This window comes from Scyliorhinus torazame, chromosome 8, assembly GCF_047496885.1.
Source record: "Scyliorhinus torazame isolate Kashiwa2021f chromosome 8, sScyTor2.1, whole genome shotgun sequence".
NCBI classification, from domain to species: domain Eukaryota; kingdom Metazoa; phylum Chordata; class Chondrichthyes; order Carcharhiniformes; family Scyliorhinidae; genus Scyliorhinus; species Scyliorhinus torazame.
The window spans coordinates 15,541,741-15,560,794 of record NC_092714.1 but is presented as its reverse complement, the minus strand read 5'-3'; the positions used below and the strand labels follow the sequence as shown (position 1 = coordinate 15,560,794).

Below are 19,054 nucleotides of genomic sequence, written 5' to 3'. Positions count from 1 at the left end.
GGGGTATAATGAGGGGGGGAGGGGGGGTGGAACACAGGGTCTCTCTCTATGCTATAAGTTAAATATGGGAATGGGCGAGATGTTCGTGATCCAGGCACGGGGCAGGAAAGGAGGCTGAAGGAGCTACCTTTTAAAGTGGTTGGGAAGAGTTTTAGGTATCTGGGGATTCAAGTGACAAAGGATTGGGGGTAGCTTCACAAGTTAAATTTGGGCATAGCAGTGGCTCAAATGAGAAGGGATTCCCGCAGATGGGACATGCTCCCACTGACGCTGGTGGGGAGGGTTCAGACGGTGAAGATGACTGTTCTTCCGAGACTGTCTTTCTTTTTTCAATGTCTCACGATTTTTGTCCCGAAGACTTTTTTCAGAAGTATGAATGCGGCGATATTGAGGTTTATATGGGTGGGTAAAACCCCGAGATTAAGAGGGCACTCCTGGAATGGACCCGCGGAGAAGGGGGCTTGGCACTCCCGAGCTTTATTAACTATTACTGGGATGCCATAATATCGATGATCAGGAGGTGGGTAGTGGGGGAGGGGTCGGTCTGGGAGCGGATGGAGGCAGCATCCTGCAAAGGTACGAGTTTGGAGGCTTTACTGACTGGCAACCCTGCCATTCTCGTCGGTTTGATACTCTACAAGTCCGGTGGTGTGGGGGCAATGATATGAGACTGGTCACCGATCTGTGACAATCACCGGTTTGTCCCAGGGGGGAGGCTGAATGGGGGCTTTGCGATATGGCAGCGGGCAGGGATTGAGCAGTTTGGGGATCTATTCATCCTGGAGACCTTTCTGACCTTGGAGACATTAGAGGAGGAGTTTGATATGCCGGGTGGGAACGGGTTTCGGTACCTTCAATCATAGATTATCATAGAATTTACAGTGCAGAAGGAGGCCATTCGGCCCATCGAGTCTGCACCGGCTCTTGGAAAGAGCACCCTACCCAATGTCAACACCTCCACCCTATCCCCATAATCTAGTAACACTACCCAACACTAAGGGCAATTTTGGACACTAAGGGAAATTTATCACGGCCAATCCACCTAACCCGCACATCGTTGGACTGTGGGAGGAAACCGGAGCACCCGGAGGAAATCCACGCACACAAGGGGAGGATTTGCAGACTCCGCACAGACAGTGACCCAAGCCGGAATCGAACCTGGGACCCTGGAGCTGTGAAGTAATTGTGCTAACCTCAATGCTACCGTGCTGCCCAAGTATGGACTTTGTACTGAGGCAGGTCCCAAGCTTTCCTCGCCTCCCCCTGAGGGGACTACAGGATAAAGTGCTGTCAAAAACAGGGGTTTGGAGGTGGGAAGGTTTCGGAGATATACAGGGAATTGTAAGAGTGGGAAGGGGCCCCTATCAGAGAGGTGACGAGGAAGTGGGAAGAGGAGCTAGGAGGGGAGCTGGAAACTGAACTGTGGAAAAAACATTGAAAAGGGTAAATGCATCCTCGTCCTGTGCTCGACTTAGCTTGATTCAGTTCAAGGTAGTCCACAGGGCCCACATAACGGTAGCCCAAATAAGTAGGTTCTTCGAGGAGGTGGAGGACAGATGTGGGCGGTGTGGGGTAGGCCGGCCAACCATGATCATATGTTTTGGGCATGTCCGAAACGGAGGGAATTCTGGCAGGGATTTGCAGATGTTTTGTCAGAAGTCCTGGAAGGTAGGGTAACTCCGAGTCCAGAATTGGCAATATTTGGGGTGTCGGAAGATCCGGGGGCAAAGGTGGGGGAGGGAAGCCGATATACTGGCCTTCTCCTCCCTGGTGGCCTGGAGACGGATCTTGCTGAGATGGAGGGACTCGGAGCCCCCGAAGTCAGGAGTGTGGGTCAGCGATATGGCAGGGTTTCTCAGTCTGGAGAAAATCAAGTTCGCTCTGAGAGGATCAGTACAGGGATTCGCCCGGGGTTGGCGGCCGTTCATCAATTTCTTTAATGAAAATTGAACGTCAGCGGTAAGGGGGGGGAAGGGGAAAAGCGGAGGGGGGGGCGGTGAGGAAAACAGGAGGCAGGGTAATGTTAAATAAGGACCGGGGAACGCAGTTTACAGGTAATTGGGGATGGGGCGGGAGAAGTGGGGGGCGTGGTTTATTGTTTGCTGTTCCTTTAGGGGGTATTTTGTGCGTCGACCCGTGCGGTTGTTTTAGAAATGTCAACATATTAAATTGTGAAAATTACAAATAAAATAAAATATTTTCTAAAAAAAAAAGTGATAATCTTTCAACGGGTGCAGGTTAGGATCAGGTATGGGATCAACTAAGAGGTCCAAACATGGGAAAGCAGGCACAGCTGAAAATTGCCCACCAAGTCACACGCCATCCTGAGCAAATCCTGAAATTCCCTTCCGAACAGCGCTGTGGGTGTATCTACACAACGTGGATGTATGGGCCCATCAGCAACTTCTCAAGGACAGTTACAGATGGGTAACAATGAATTTGAGCTGGGAAATTTAAGAAATGTATTAAACTGAGCGCTGAACTGATAAAATGGTGAATGTTTTCATGCTAAATTGAGAAAGAAAATCTTGTGAGGATTGGTTGTGTGTAGCAGCTATAATCCTGAAGCAACAGTGGGGGGTGGGATTTGCAGGCAGGATTATTGTGCCAATGGGCCTGCAGGCTTGAGAAACACTTGGAAGATTGGCAACAAAAGATGCTTCTAAGGGCCATTAAAAGAAATTGCAAGGAATACAAGAAATAGATGCACCAGGCCCTTCAAATCTGCCTTGCCATTCAAAATGCTCATGGCTGATCTATGCCGGCCTCAAATCCTTTTCTGTGACATTTCCCCAGAGCCCTCTATTCCTTGGTCTATCAAATATTTATCCACCTCCATTTAAATACATCCAAGCCTTTACCAGAGAATTTCAGAGATTAATCACCCTCTGCGAGAAGCAGGGGACCAAAACTGTAAGCAGCACTCCAGGTGAGGAAAACGCACACACAGCTAAGAGGCTAGCACAAATGAAGCAACCAACGGTTACCCAAGCTGGAGGTTAGATAGTTAGGGCCGTGAAGCTGGTCCACTGCACCACTGGTGGGATACAGAATGATGCCAATGATGCAGGTTTAATCCCTGTTTTGGATGTGGCACTTCACTATTTTGCTTTTATTTTGAGGAGATGCTGGCATTGGACTGGGGTGAGCACAGTAAGAAGTCTTACAACATCAGGTTAAAGTTGTTTGCAATCACTAGCTTTCGGAGCACAGCTCCTTCACCAGGTATCATGCTTGTGGAGTGATTCCCTTTAAGCTATGTGTAAACAATTGTCTCTCTTCAATGGAGATAGATACATGTTTGTGGGCTCTGGCCAAATACCCAATAATAGGGATGTAGCTCCATCTTCTGGTAGAAGTCCAACATGGTGGCCACAGAGCTACTCCTTTAATAATGGGAATTTCTACCCAAGAACCACTGTGTGTGTTAGTTGTGTCACTGTGGGTAGCATCCTTATGTCTAAGTCTGATGGCTGTGGGTTCAAGCCCCAACACTATGGATCTGAGAGCAGAAATACAGGCTGACAGTCCAGAGGAGTGTGTCACTTCTGGAGGTGCCATCCTTTGGATGGAACATTAAACACAGGTCTTGCCTGTTCTCTCAGGTGGATGTCAAATGTCCTGTGGCATTATTTTGAGGGAGTGCATCCAGGTGTGCCCTGGCCAACATTCATCCCTCAATCAATATCACTCAAAACAGCTGGTCTGATCACTCTTCGATTGCTGTCTGTTGGAGCTTGCTGTACGCAAATTGGCTGCTGTATTACAACAATGCTTACACTTCGAAATTGCTTCATTGGCTGTAACAATACCTGGGCAAATCCTGAAAGGTAGTGTATATTGACAAATCTTCCTTTCATTTAGGGGCATAAGTGGTGATGCCCAAATTAAAAATATTATAGCTATCAGCCTGCGTGCAATTAGCAGAAGTGACTGAAGAATATTTTCTGGATATTCAGGAAGTAATCCACTTTTGTTCAAGGAGAAATTTTCAAGACCAGTTTTATTCAACAATGAGCAAAGTTTCATTCAATCAAGATGCAAATATCAAACTGTTGTATCCCCACGGACAATATTCCGTCCAGTAATTAACAGGTAAGCCTGGTTCCAACCCAGTTTCCTGCCATCAACTCCACTCCCAGATTCCCAACTACAGCACTTGGTATATAACTGAAATAAACTTACCTGGAAAGGAGTTGTTTAGAGCCCTGTAAATAAAAGAAGAGAAGATCAATCAACAAAGTGAGACAATCCCTGACCAGATACAGAAAGACCTGTGCACTATCCAGGCTTGGGCCAGCAAGTAACATTCCCATCACTGAATGCCCCACTCTCAACATCCTGGGGACGGGCATTGACCAGAAACTTAACTGGACTAGCCATATAAATATTGTGGTCATAACAGCCGATCAAGGCAGGGAATCATGTGATGAGTAACTCACATCCTGACTCCCCATAGCCTGTCCGCCATCTACAAGGCACAAGTCAAGAGTGTGATGGAATGCTCTCCACTTGTCTGGGGAGTTGCCAACAACACTCACGAAGCTTGACACCATGCAGGTTAAGGCAGTCGATCCACAAACATTCACTCCCTCCACTACTGGCGCACAGTACCATCTACACGACGCACTGCAGAAACTCACAAAGGTTCCTTGGTCAGTACCTTCCAAACCCACGACCACTACCATTCATTAGGACAAGGGCAGAAGATACCTGGGACCACCGCAATCTGGAGGTTTTCCTCCAAGTCATTCAGAATCGTGACTTGGAAATATATTTCCATCCCTTCACTGTCGCTGGGTCAAAATCTTGGAACTCCCTCACTAACAGCACTGTGGGTGTACCTACACCTGTACCTCAGGAACTGCAGCGGTTCAAGAAGGCAGTTCACAACTACCTTTTCAAGGGCAATCAGGGGTGGGAAATAAATGCTGGTCGAGCCAACAAAGCCCAAATCCCTTGTGAATAAAAAAAAGTTGAATACGACAAAGGGAATGATATTTAGGTTAAAGAATGCAGCAGGCAAAGTGAATCACAATAATTGAATAGTGAAACATTTGTCTACAGCACATTCTGAGTCAGGTGTGAGGCAGCAGCAACAATGAGTGGATAATTCACAAATTAAAGCAATTCAGGTCTTTTGATGTTTCATAGAACTGGAAGATGTTGTAAGACCATAAGACCTAGGAGCAAAATTAGGCCACTCGGCCCATCGAGTCTGCTCCGCCATTCAATCATGGCTGATATTTTCTCATCCCCATTCTCCTGCCTTCTCTCCATAACCCCTGATCCCGTTATTAATCAAGAACCCATCCATCTCTGTCTTAAAGGCACTCAGTGATTTGGCATCCACAGCCTTCTGCGGCAAACAGTTCCACAGATTCACCACCCTCTGGCTGAAGAAATTCCTCCTCATCTCAGTTTTAAAGGATCATCCCTTTAGTCTGAGATGGTGTCCTCTCGTTCTAGTTTTTCCCACTAGTGGAAACATCCTCTCCACGTCCACTCTATCCAGGCCTTCGCAGTATCCTGTAAGTTTCAATAAGATCCCCCCTCATCCTTCTGAACTCCAATGAGTACAACCCCAGAATCCTCAACCGTTCCTCATACGACAGGTTCTTCATTCCAGGGGTCATTCTTGTGAACCTCCTCTGGACCCTTTCCAAGGCCAGCACATCCTTCCTTAGACACAGGGTCCAAAACTGTTAACAATGCTCCAAATGGGGTCTGGCCAGAGCCTTATACAGCCTCAGAAGTACATCCCTGGTCTTGTATTCTAGCCCTCTTGACATGAATGCTGACATTGCATTTGCCTTCTTAACCGCCGACTGAATCTGCTCGTTAACCTCAAGAGAATCTTGAACAAGGACTCCCAAGTCCCTTTGTGCTTCTAACCTCACACTTTTCCACATTGTATTTCATTATTTGTTACAGATGAACAGCTTGTAAAGAGTAACAGAGCCAAGGAAAAGGGTGGGGATGCGAAATTCGCCTCAGACACAAGAGAGAAAACAATCTGTAAAATAGGTCGGCAGAGGATAAGAGATGGTAAAGTAACAGAAGTGGTAATAGCTCAGTAGGTCTTGTGACACAGAGGGTAGCCTCCCTTCCTCTGAGCCAGAAGGTCTGGGTCCAAGTCCCACCCCAGGACTGGATGGCCAAGGATGGTGCATTCATAATGCGGCCAAACAAGCAGAGTGGCAACCTGCAAAATCCCTCCAACACGCCAATGGCTGGTGGTAAGATTGGGAGAGAGTCCTGAGTCAGCCAGGTTTTTTAAATAAATTTAAAGTACCAAAATCATTTTTTTCCCATTAAGAGGCAATGTAGTCTGGCCAATCCACCTAACCTGCACATCTTTGGGTTGTGGGGGTGAGACCACGCAGACAGGGGGAGAATGTGCAAACTCCACACAGGCAATGACCCGGGGCCGGTATCGAACCCGATCCTCGGTGCTGTGAGGCAGCAGTGCCAACCACTGTGCCACCGTGTCGCCCAGGTCAGCCATCCTCAAGCTATAGGCCCCTGGCGACAGACTATCCACCTGTTCAAGGAATTACTAGCCATTGGAATGTGAGAGGACTGAATGGGCCGGTCAAGCAGTTGTGTGTGTTCATGCGTTTGAGGAGCCTCAAGATGAATGTGGCATTATTACAGGAAATGCACCTGAAGATCGAGGATCAGAGTAGCCTGAGGAAAGGGTGGATAGACCAGGTCTTTCACTCACGATTAGACAGGAAGCTGCGTGTGGTGGCGGTGCTAATAAATAAGCGGGTAACGTTTGAGGTTGGGAACATAGTAGCAGATTCGGGGGGGGAAGGCTCATGGTGGTGAGTGGAACATTGGAGGGGATGCCAGTGGTCCTGGTGAACGTCTATGCCCCAAATTGGGATGACGTTGAATTCATGAGGCGGGTGCCAGGGAAGATCCCGGACCTGGACACGCACCGGCTGATAATGGGGTGGGGGGATTTTAATACGGTTATCAAGCCAAGATTGGACCGATCAAGTCCTCGGTCGGGGAGGGTGTCGGCAGTGGATAGGGAGCTAAAAGAGTTTATGGAGCGCATGCGGAGAGTGGTCCCATGGAGGTTTGGGAGTCTGAGGGCGAAGGAATTTTTGTACTTCTCCCATGTGCACAGGGTGTATTCCTGAATCGTGATTGTGGTCTTGGACCATGAGTCACATTTGGTGGACTTGCAAGTGGACCCGGGGAGGGGGCCCAGCGCCCACAGTGGAGGTTAGGTGTGGGATTGTTAGCAGATGAGGAGGTGTGTGAGCGGGTTAGGGTCGCTATTCGGGGGTATGTGGAGCTGAATGAAAAGGGTGAGATATGGGAGGCGCTTAAGGCAGTGGTCAGGGAGCAGTTTATACCAATACGGGCACATAGGGACAAGACGGAGTGGGCAGAGATGGCTAGTCTGGTGGATAAGATCCTGCAGGTTAATAGGAGGTATTCAGAGGCCCCGGAGGCGGGGTTGTCTTGGAGTATTACGGGGAACAGGTGGAGATGATGAAAACTTATAGCTCAAGGTATAAAAAGGACAGTAGCAACATGGATACCAAATTGGCTCAATAATGGGAAAAAGTGAGTAATGGATATTTTTCAGGATTGCAGTGGAGTTCCCCAAGGGTCGGTATTGGGACCCTTGCTTTTCCTTGGTGTGCAGGGGACAATTTCAATGTTTGCAGATGAAACTGGAAGTGTTGTTGAAGCCGCAGTCACACAGGTAAGTGGAGAGTATTCCACTACATAGAACATAGAACATTACAGCGCAGTACAGGCCCTTCGGCCCTCGATGTTGCGCCGACCTGTGAAACCACTCTAAAGCCCATCTACACTATTCCCTTATTGTCCATATGTCTATCCAATGACCATTTGAATGTCCTTAGTGTTGGCGAGTCCACTACTGTTGCAGGAAGGACATTCCACGCCCTTACTACTCTCTGAGTAAAGACCCTACGTCTGCACTCCTGGCTTGAGCCTTCAGCTGTCAAACTCTCCGCAGTCCACTAGCCAGTTGCTTTTTATACGAATGCATCCAGAATAGTCACTAGCCTGTTGGTGGTTGTGGAAGGAATCAACAATGAGTTCACAAGAGAGGTGATATTCGGAAAAATAAATCGTACCTGAATAAAGGAGAGATTATCCATTTGCTGCATCATCGGTGTTTCAGCATCTATTAATGTCATCTCTTCCATCTGTTTTGCCAGTGATTCTGAACAGCTCCTGATATTAAAGAGCACACGACACTCTTCATCGTCGATCAGTTTCAGTGTGTACTTTTCATCTTCTTCCAATGTCTTCCTCCATTCCGAGAACTCCTTTGACAACTCTCTTTTCAGCTCAGCGGTGAGTTCCTAAAAATCCATCCCACACTTTCATTACAAGCTGTTCTCGCACAGAATAGCGTGGCCAATCCACCTACCCTGCACATCTTTGGGTTGTGGGGGCGAAACCCATGCAGACACGGGGAGAAGGTGCAAACTCCACGTGGACAGTGACTCAGGGCCGGGATCGAACCTGGGACCTCGGCGCCGTGAGGCAGCAGTGCTAGCGACTGCGCCACCGTGCTGCCTCTCTTCCTGAACCATTGAGGTACATTGAGTGAAGACCTGTACTCCCAGAATATAATTAGGTTGGGAATTGTAAGATATTGATTGAGCAGTACGATCTCTACAGTGCTGGAGGAGAACCCTACCTAGGTCCGCTCCCCCACCCTATCCCGTAACCCCATAACCACACCATTTTTGTTGTTGTTTGAATTTAGAGTACCCAATTACTTTTTTTCAAATTAAGGGGCAATTTAGCGTGGCCAATCCACCTAACCTGCACATCTTTGGGTTGTGGGAGTGAAACCCACGTAGACACGGGGAGAATGTAAAAATTCCACATGGACAGTGACCAAGGAGCGGGATCGAACACGGGTCCTCAGCGCCGTAGGCAGTAGTGCTAACCACTGTGCCGCCCAACCCCATAACCACATCTAACATTTTGGACACTGAGGGACAATTTGGAATGGCCAATCCACCTAACCTGCACATCTTTGGACTGTGGGAGAAAACCGGTGCACCTGGAGGGAACCCATGCAGACACCGGGAGAATGTATTAATTAATTGGTCAAAGGCTTAACTGGACTAGCCAAATACTGTAGCTATAAGAGCGGATCAGAGAATGGGAATTCTGAGGTAAGTAACTCACCTCTTGACCCCCCCAAAGCCTGTCCACCATCTACAAGGCTCAAGCCAGGAGTGTAGTGGAATACTCTCCACTTACCTGTGCGACTGCAGCTTCAACACTCCAGAAGAGCAACATCATCCGGGACAAAGCATCCCATCTTGTCGGCACACCATTCAACACCTTAATCATTCACTTCCTCCAATACTGGTGCACAATGGCAGCTCACCAAGGCTCCTTTGCCAGCACCTTCCAAATCTGTGACCTCTAGCACCTAGAGGAACAAAGTCAGCAGGTGCATGGGAACACTATCCCTGCAGGTTCCTCTCACCCGCTCCCATCCTAACTTGGAACCATAGTGTTCCCTCACTGTTGCTGGGTCAAAATCCTGGAACTCCCTACCTAATGGCACTGTGGGTGCACCAGAACCACATGGGCTACAACAGTTCTAGAAGGCAGCGCACCACCACCTGCTCAAGGGAAATTAGGAGTGGCCAATAAATTCGGGCCTAGCCAGTGAAGCCCACATCCCTCGAATAAATTTAAAAAAACACGGGCTACATCAGTTCAAGGCAATGGCTCACCAAAACCTGGGTAGTGCGCGAGTACTCAAGAGTTACACATGGACTTCTGCAGTTCAAGCAGGTAACACACCACCACCTTCTCAAGGGTCATTAGAGATATGCAATAAATGCAGGCCTTGCCAGCGACACTCGTCTCCATTGAATTAAAAAAAGAATGACATAGACTCGAGTGTTGAGAGCATCATATCAAAATGTGTGGCTGACGTAAATCTTCGACGTATTCTGAATTGTGACGAGGCTTGTGTTAGACTTCAAGGGGACATAGGAAGGCCGGTGGAATGGGTAGATAGGTGACAGACATCAAGGCGGGATTCTCCGGTCCACCAGCCGTGTGTTCCTCGGCGGCGCGCCCTCGCCTCGCCGGCAGCAGGATTCTCCGTTCCCGCCACCTGTCAATGGGATTTCCCATTGTGGTCATCCTACGTCACCGGAAAACCCGCGGCCGTGGATGCGCTGCCGGCGCGACGGAGAATCCCATCAGCGGAGAATCCCGCTGCAATTCTTTTTGAGGGCACTGTAATTCCCGGGAAGCTCACAGCGTGCACACCCCATGAGGATGAGTGGCCATAATCCAACCACGACCAGAGTCAATGGAGATAAGGCAGGTCATGCTGAGTTACACCCCAACGTCCTGGCCCAATGGTGGAGGACATTTTTGTCCTTCTATTAACATTTTCTGAGCAACCACATCACCTTTTAAATCAGGTCTTCGGTTAAGTCATTTTCAGAGATTACCAATAACACGTCTAACGTGGGGTTGGAGATAAGCACTTTACACCACGTTAAACACATGGCCACTTGCTGCAATCAGTGACATGTCCCTAACATGACCAGCCTGATTTATCAACACTCTTTCTGTGGCATGTGTTTACACAGCTCCAAGGAAAGCTCTTTCTAAATCCAGATGCACACAATTTTCCTACCTTTATTTCAGTTTCTGATTTCTTCAAGCCTTTTTGTTTAGTTGAACAGTTTTTCTTAACTCTATAAAGGTTGGCAACTTTTTTCTTCAACTGGTCCTAAAAACGAGGATTGAAACAATTGGTGAGTATCGCAGCCGGACGGTAGAAATGAGAGATCTCATCTGGGTTCACAGATGTAGGTTTCTTCCCCCGGGGGGGGTGGTGATAGCTCGGGGCCTGGACAAAGTAGATGGGGAGAAACTGTTTCCACTCATGAACGGTTCGAGAACACGAGGGCACAGACCTAGAGAGCGTGATTAACCGGCCTCATCGCCCCCGACTTGGTGTCACGACAAGGTCGCTCATGAGATTCGTGGAGCTCGAGAAGTCTCACGAGATTGAACCGAACCTCAATCTCACCCGGGCTGGGAGTGATCCAGATCAGCATATTTAAATGGTCCATTAAGTTTGCTGGATTCTCCCGGCACCCGGGAACTAACGGCCTCCCCACCGAAGCCTCAACTGGGTGCCGCTTAGTACTGGCCCATACAAATGTGGACGAGGTGTAATTGCACCTGGTTGGGGGGGGGGGTCTCCCAGTCCATTGGAGACCCCTGGGTGGTTGGAGCCAGGACAGAGTGGCACAATGGCTCTCCCTCTGGCGCCCGTGCAACTTGGCACTGCCAGCGTGCTAGGGTGGCAATGCCAGGGTGGCTAGGTGGCACTGGTAAGGGTCAGGGCCTGAGGAAGCCATTCCCATAAATGGGGTGATAAGGTTGCTATGAAGGTTGGGGAGGTGAGTGGCGGGTATGAAGGGGCCTCATAAAAGTTGGGGGGGGGGTGAAGGGTGGGGTTCCTGAAAGGGGGGGAGCCTGAAAGGGGGATGGGGAGGCTTGAAAGGGGGGGAACCTCGGTGATCTCATAGTGGGGTGTCCTTACTTGGGGGTGGTGTGGGGTAATGCCCCTGTGTGCTGGGGGGGTGACATTGTCTGTGGGTGAGAGGTGTGGGGGAACCTCAAGCTCATGTAGCGATCGGGGTACCCTTTCAAAATGGCGGCCGATCTCGGAGGAGCCGGTCTCACTGGCGGGTTCAGCTCCCCACTGCTGAAAACATTTCTTAGTATGGGCTGAACTGGGGAGAAACTCCCCAAGGGCCATGTGTGCGTGAATACCGGTGTGGATCTCACCCAAAAACACCCTGTCAAACTTGCCCAAAATGACACTTGGACCATAAGACCATAAGACATAGAAACAGAATTAGGCCACTCGGCCCATCGAGTCTGCTCCATCATTCAATCATGGCTGGTATTTTTCTCATCCCCATTCCCCTGCCTTCTCCCCATAACCCCTTATCCCCTTATTAATCAAGAACCTATCGCTCTCTGTCTTAAAGACACTCAGTGGTTCGGCCTCCACAGCCTTCCACAGATTCACCACCTTCTCGCTGAAGAAATTCCTCCTCATCTCTGTTTTAAAGGATCGTCCCTTTAGTCTGAGATTGTGTTCTCTGGTTCTAATAATAATAATCTTTATTATTGCCACAAGTAGGCTTACACTAACACTGCAATGAAGTTACTCTGAAAATCCCCTAGTCGCCACATTCTGGCGCCTGTTCGGGTACACAGAGGGAGACATCAGAATGCCCAATTCACCTAACAAGCATGTCTCTCGGGACTTGTGGGAGGAAACCGGAGCACCCGGAGCAAACTCACACAGACACGGAGAACATGCAGACTCCGCACAGACAGTGACCCAAGCCAGTAAAAACGTTACATCTGATTCCAGCTTCTCCCTCTCAAACTGCAGGGTAAATTCATAAGACCATAAGGCCATAAGGCATAGGAGCAGAATTAGCCACTCGGCCCATTGAGTCTGCTCCGCTATTCAATCATGGCTGATATTTTCTCATCCCCATTCTCCTGCCTTCTCCCCATAACCGCTGATCCCCTTATTAATCAAGAACCTATCTATCTCTGTCTTAAAGACACTCAGTGATTTGGCCTCCACAGCCTTCTGCGGCAAAGGGTTCCACACATTCACCACCCGCTGGCTGAAGAAATTCCACCTCATCTCAGTTTTAAAGGATCGTCCCTTTAGTCTGTGATTATGTCCTCTGGTTCTTGTTTTTCCTCCAAGTGGAAACATCCTCTCCATGTCCACTCTATCCAGGTCTCGCAATATCCTGTATCCCCCTCATCCTTCTAAACTCCGAGTACAGACCCAGAGTCCTCAACCGTTCTTCATACGACAAGCCCTTCATTCCAGGGATCATTCTTATGAACCTCCTCTGGACCCTCTCCAAGGCCAGCACATCCTTACTTAGATAAGGGGCCCAAAACTGCTCACAATACTCTAAATGGGGTCTGACCAGAGCCTTCTACAGCATCAGAAGTACATCCCTGGCCTTGTATTCTCGCTCTCTCAACATGAATGCTGACATTGCATTTGCCTTCCTAACTGCCAACTGAACCTGCACATTAACCTTCAGAGAATCGTGAGGAAGGACCCAATTCCGTTTGTGCTTCTGATTTCCTCAGCACTTCCCCATTTCCCAAGGATGTGGATGCTTTAGAGAGGGTGCAAAGGAGGTTCACCAGGATGTTGCCTGGTATGGAGGGTGGTAGTTATGAAGAAAGGTTGAGTAGATTAGGATTGTTTTCGTTGGAAAGAAGGAGGTTGAGGGGGGACCTGATTGAGGTCTACAAAATTATGAGAGGTATGGACAGGGTGGATAGCAACAAGCTTTTTCCAAAGAGTGGGGGTGTCAATTACAAGGGGTCACGATTTCAAGGTGAGAGGGGGAAAGTTTAAGGGAGATGTGCCTGGAAAGTGTTTTACGCAGAGGGTGGTGGGTGCCTGGAACGCTTTGCCAGCGGAGGTGGTAGAGGCGGGCACGATAGCATAATTTAAGATGCATCTAGACAAATATATGAACGGGCGGGGAATAGAGGGAAGTAGATCCTTGGAAAATCGGCAACAGGTTTAGATAAAGGATCTGGACCGGCGCAGGCTGGGAGGGCTGAAGGGCCTGTTCCTGTGCTGTAATAATCTTTGTTCTTTGTATTTAGAAAATAGTCTCTGCCTCCATTTCTCCTTCCAAAGTGCATAACCTCACACTTTTCCACATTGTGTTCCATCTGCCACTTCTTTGCCCACTCTCCTAGCCTATCCAAGTCCTTCTGCAGCCCGCCTGCTTCCTCAATACTACCTGTCCCTCTACAGATCCTTGTATCATCTGCAAACTTAGCAGCAGTGCCTTCAGTTCCTTCTTCCAGATCATTAATGTATATTGTGAAAAGTTGTGGTCCCAGCACAGACCCCTGAGGCACACCACTAGTCACCATCTACCGTCCTGAAAAAGACCCCTTTACCCCCTCTCTCTGTCTTCTGCCAGTCAGCCAATCCTCTATCCATGCCAGGATCTTACCCTTAACACCATGGGCTCGTAACTTATTAAACAGTATCCTCTGTGGCACCTTGTCAAAGGCCTTCTGGAAATCTAAATAAATCGCGTCCACTGGTTCTCCTTTGTCTGACTTCCTTGTTACTTCTTCAAAGAACTCTAACAGATTTGTCAGACACGACCTCCCCTTGACAAATTCTATCATGTTGTGGTCACCGCTCCCTTAAGGTCCCTTCACCTTAAGTTCCCTACTCAAGTCTGCCTCATTACACATCACCAAATCTAGAATTGGCTGTTCCCTAGAAGGCTCTGCCACAAGCTGCTCCCCCCCAAATCTCTTAGACATTCCACAAATTCCTTTTCTTGCGATCCGCTACCAACCTGATTTTTCCAGTCCCCCGTGATTATTGTCATAGGGCTGAATTCTTCCGCCCCGCCCACCGACTGCTAATACGCCAAGGGTGAGCCGCGTATACAACATAGAACATAGAACAGTACAACACAGAACAGGCCCTCCGACCCTCGATGTTGTGCTCAGCATTGTCCAAAGCCAAGATCAAGCTATCCCACTCCCTGTCATTCTGGTGTGCTCCATGTGCCTATCCAATAACCGCTTGAAAGTTCCTAAAGTGTCCAACTCCACTATTACAGCAAGCAATCCATTCCACACCCTAACCACTCACTGAGTAAAGAACCTACCTCGGACAACCCTCCTATATCTCCCACACTTTATCTTATAGTTATGCCTCCTTGTAACAGCTACATCCACCCGAGGAAATAGTCTCTGAACAGCCACTCTATCTATCCCCCTCATTATCTTATAAACCTCTATTAAGTCGCCTCTCATCCTCCTCCGCTCTAAAGAGAAAAGCCCTAGCTCCCTCAACCTTTCCTCATAAGACCTATCCTGCAAACCAGGCAGCATCCTGGCAAATCTCCTTTGCACGCTTTCCAATGCTTCCACATCCTTCCTATAATGAGGTGACCAGAACTGCACACAATACGCCAAATGTGGTCTCACCAGGGTCATGTAGCGGCTCTTAAACTCAAACCCCCTGTTAATAAACGCTAACACACTATAAGCCTTCTTCACGGCTCTATTCACTTGAGTGGCAACCTTCAAAGATCTGTGGACATGAATCCCAAGATCTCTCTGTTCCTCCACATTCCTCAGAACCCTGCCGTTGACCCTGTAATCCGCATTCAAATTTTTTCTACCGAAATGAATCACCTCGCACTTATCAGAGTTAAACTCCATCTGCCATTTTTCGGCCCAGCTCTGCATCCTACCAATGTCACTTTGCAGCCTACAACAGCCCTCCACCTCATCCACTACTCCACCAATCTTGGTGTCATCAGCAAATTTACTGATCCACCCTTCAGCCCCCTCCTCCAAGTCATTGATAAAAATCACAAATAGTAGAGGACCCAGCACTGATCCCTGTGGTACACCGCTGGTAACTGGTCTCCCGTCTGAAAATTTTCCATCCACCACCACCCTCTGTCTGCTATGTGATAGCCAGTTACTTATCCAATTGGCCAAATTTTCCTCTATGCCACACCTCCATACTTTCTTCATGAGCCGACCATGGGGAACCTTATCAAACGTATAATGGAGAACTCCATTGACCTCGGACGGGATTCTCCGGTCGGCGGGCGGATGCGGCCGGAGAATCCCACCCTTAGAAATTGTTCGGTTGAATTCCGCCCAGGAAAATTGTTTTCATGCAGTTATTGGTTAGACTCTGAAATGCTCTGTCTGCAAGTGTAATGGAGGCAGGTTCAAATGAACCATTCCAAAGGGAATTAGACTGATAGCTGAAAAGGATGTGCAAGGAAGGTTATGGAGAGAAAGTGGGAGGATGGAACAAGGTAAGTTGCCCATTTGGAGAGCTGGTGCTGATTCACTGAGCCAATTCTGTAACATTTCTGTGAATCTACTCCTGTTTTTTTCCCTGTTGAAGTAGAGTGCCCTTTTCACAGTATATCTATTCAGATAATTGCAATGCGATGATTAAAGTTCAGTTCATTTTACATTTGTTGAATTGTGCCCTGAACGTCATGAACCTATTGGGCGGGATTCTCCATCAGCCGCCTGTTTCTCAGCAGCGCCATCCGCTGGTGGCGAGATTCTCTCCTCCCGCCGCTTGTCAATGGGATTTCCCATTGAGGCCACCCCTACGCTGCAGGGTTAAGCTGCCAGCAGGAATAAAGCATCCCAACAGCCGGAGAATTCCAGACAATAACTTCACCAATTGTGGGGTATATCTATACCAGAATTGGCAAAGCGGCGTGCGGCTTTTAATAAGGCGGAGTCAACGCTATTCAGGTGTGGAGTCAGGTTTGAAATGGTGTAGCCGGCAAGGCTGAGGGGGAATATCGATCGAAAGATCATTTTTTTCAATATTTCGAAGGAGCTTTTGTCAAGGAGCATGGGCTTGATTAAATGAATTTGATTGGGACATTAATGGGGACGGTTGGGAGGGGTTGCTTTGAGATGTGTTTTGGTGTGTTTGGGATTAAGGGGGCTACGGTTGTCGGGGGGAGTAGTGGTGAAAGTAACATTTGATGAATATGTGGCCCCCGGGGGAGTTTAAGTAGGGTGTTGGACTTTAGTTACTCTTCCGTAGCCAGGACAGGCTGGGGAGCATCATTGTTCTTTGTACTTTGAGCATACACCCTGTTATCTATGCCAGCTGTAAAGTTTCATCTAGTGAATGGGAGTGTGGGGGGAGCGATGAGGACTTGTTGGAACTGCTTGAGCAAAGATCAGTGAGTCTAGCTTGTTTGTTCGGTGTGAAGAGGTTTTTTTCTCCCATTACTTTTGCTTCTTTTGCAAATTGCTTCAAATCTTTGCCCTCTCTCTCTCTCTCTCCCCATTCTTTCACAAGTCTTTCAAACCGGTGTTGATAACACTATCCATAGTCACATGTGTGCACTGTGAAAACAACAAGACACCGTTCAATTATGTAAGCCCTGTTTCAGGCCTCATGAGCTCTCTGCTTCTACATATATCCCTACGGATAAGCAACAGGTCCCAGTAGCTCCCCTGTGGAACTTGCCAATGGTCAGAGCCTGGGGTAAAGGAAGGGGAGGAGGTGCCCTCAGGCGGGATCCTTTTTTAAAACAAATTCAGAGTACCCAATGCATTTTTTCCAATTAAGGGGCAATTTAGCGTTGTCAATCCACCTAACCTGCACATCTTTGGGTTGTGGGGGCGAAACCCACGCAAACACGGGGAGACTGTGCAAACTCCACACAGTGACCCGGAGCCGGGATCGAACCTGGGACCTCAGCACCGTGATGGGGGGATCCTGACCTTTTCTGTAGGCCCTTTACCCCAGCACCTTAAAAATCAATACTCACCTTGATTTTAGCTGCTGCCTGATCGAGACTCAGCAGAGTGTGGGATTTGTGCCTCCCTATCACTGTGCAGGATATACACACACACTTTTCATCCTGTTCGCAGTAAAACTCAAGAATTTTCTTATGATCCTTGCACTGCCTCTTTGTCAGGTCTGCCAGAGGCTCGATCAGGGCGTGGTCACTGAAGGTCTTTTTTGTCAAATGTGACTTTAAATGGAGGGAACAAAATGAGGTTTCACATTTGAGGCAGGTCTTCACAGCTGGAGCTGGATTCGCAATGCAGTACTCACACATAACAGGGGCAGATTCAGCCTGAGCAGCCTGGGACTGATTGTACTTCTCCACTATGTTACACAGAGTGAAGTTTCTCTCCAGAGAGGGCCTGGGGTTGAAATTCCTACGGCACTGAGGGCAGCTCACTCCACCTGGCAGTCCTAAATGTGCCCAAGTGTTGTTGATGCATTTCTTACAGAAGCTGTGCTGGCAGGGCAATATGACAGGGTCCTGGTATATCCGGAGGCAGACGGAACAAGTCAACTCCTCGGCCAAAGATCCAGCAGTTTCCATCCTTCCAACCCTGCAAAGACAACGCTTGAGCAGAAAATATTGTGAAACCAGAGCAGGAAGTGAAAGACAAAAAGTCAGTGGCTGGGTAGTCGTGTATCTGGAGAGGGTAAACATATTTGCTTTCAGTTTCAGGGTTGAAGTTAACCCTTTAAATTCTGGAATATTAAACAGTAAGAATACAAGGGCACATTTTAACTCCCGGCATCAGGGCTTAATGGTGAAGGCTCATAATTACTGCCCCATTCTCACAATGTTAAAGATATAAGTCCACTCTTTGCCAGCGATCCCTAAAATAACTGCTTCTGGCCTCACACAAAATGCTACAGGATTTCCTTTCCGGCAAGGGCCAGGAAAAGCGGTGCTGCCCCTCCAGAGCATACAAAAAATACAATAATCATTATTGTCACAAGTAGGCTTACATTAACACTGCAATGACATTACTGTGAAAAGCCCCTAGTCGCCACATTCCGGCGCCTGTTCAGGTACACAGAGGGAGAATTCAGAATGTCCAATTCACCTAACAAGCACGTCTTTCGGGACGGGTGGGAGGAAACCGGAGCACCCGGAGGAAACCCACGCAGACACGGGGAGAACGTGCAGTGACCCAAGCCGGGAATCGAACCCAGGACCATGGCATTGTGAAGCAACTGTGCTAACCAGGTCAGGATCCGCCGTAAGGGCACCTCCTCCCCTTCCTTTACCCCAGGCTCTGACCATTGGCAAGTTCAGCAGGGGAACTGTTAACTTTCCTGCACTCCCACAACTGGCATCACTGGGACCTGTTGCTTATCCGTAGGGATATATGTAGAAGCAGAGAGTTCATGGGGCGTGAAACAGGGTTTACATAATTGAACGGTGTCTTGTTTTTTTCTCAGTGCAAACATGCGACCATGGATAGTGTTATCAACACCAGTTTGATATATTCCTTTTTAAAATAAATAATTTCACCCTCGGTACTTCCGACATCACGTTAACAAACCCCCACCAAAATCCCTCCAGCTTCGGGCAGGCTCAGAGCATTTAAACCTGACTCGCGGGCCACACGCACACCACCC

At 48.4% G+C, this 19,054-nt stretch overlaps 1 protein-coding gene across 1 annotated transcript in view; it reads right to left on the bottom strand.

Annotated features, from left to right (window-relative positions):
* LOC140428701 (uncharacterized) overlaps nucleotides 1-18,055 on the bottom strand; it is a 149,858-nt gene extending 131,803 nt beyond the window's left edge. Inside the window, 4 exon segments of the mRNA XM_072515431.1 lie at nucleotides 4,186-4,208; nucleotides 8,130-8,360; nucleotides 10,685-10,780; nucleotides 17,433-18,055. Coding sequence (XP_072371532.1) covers nucleotides 4,186-4,208; nucleotides 8,130-8,360; nucleotides 10,685-10,780; nucleotides 17,433-17,999 — 917 coding nt within the window. The 5' untranslated portion in view covers nucleotides 18,000-18,055.
* Nucleotides 18,056-19,054: the final 999 nt, after the last annotated feature.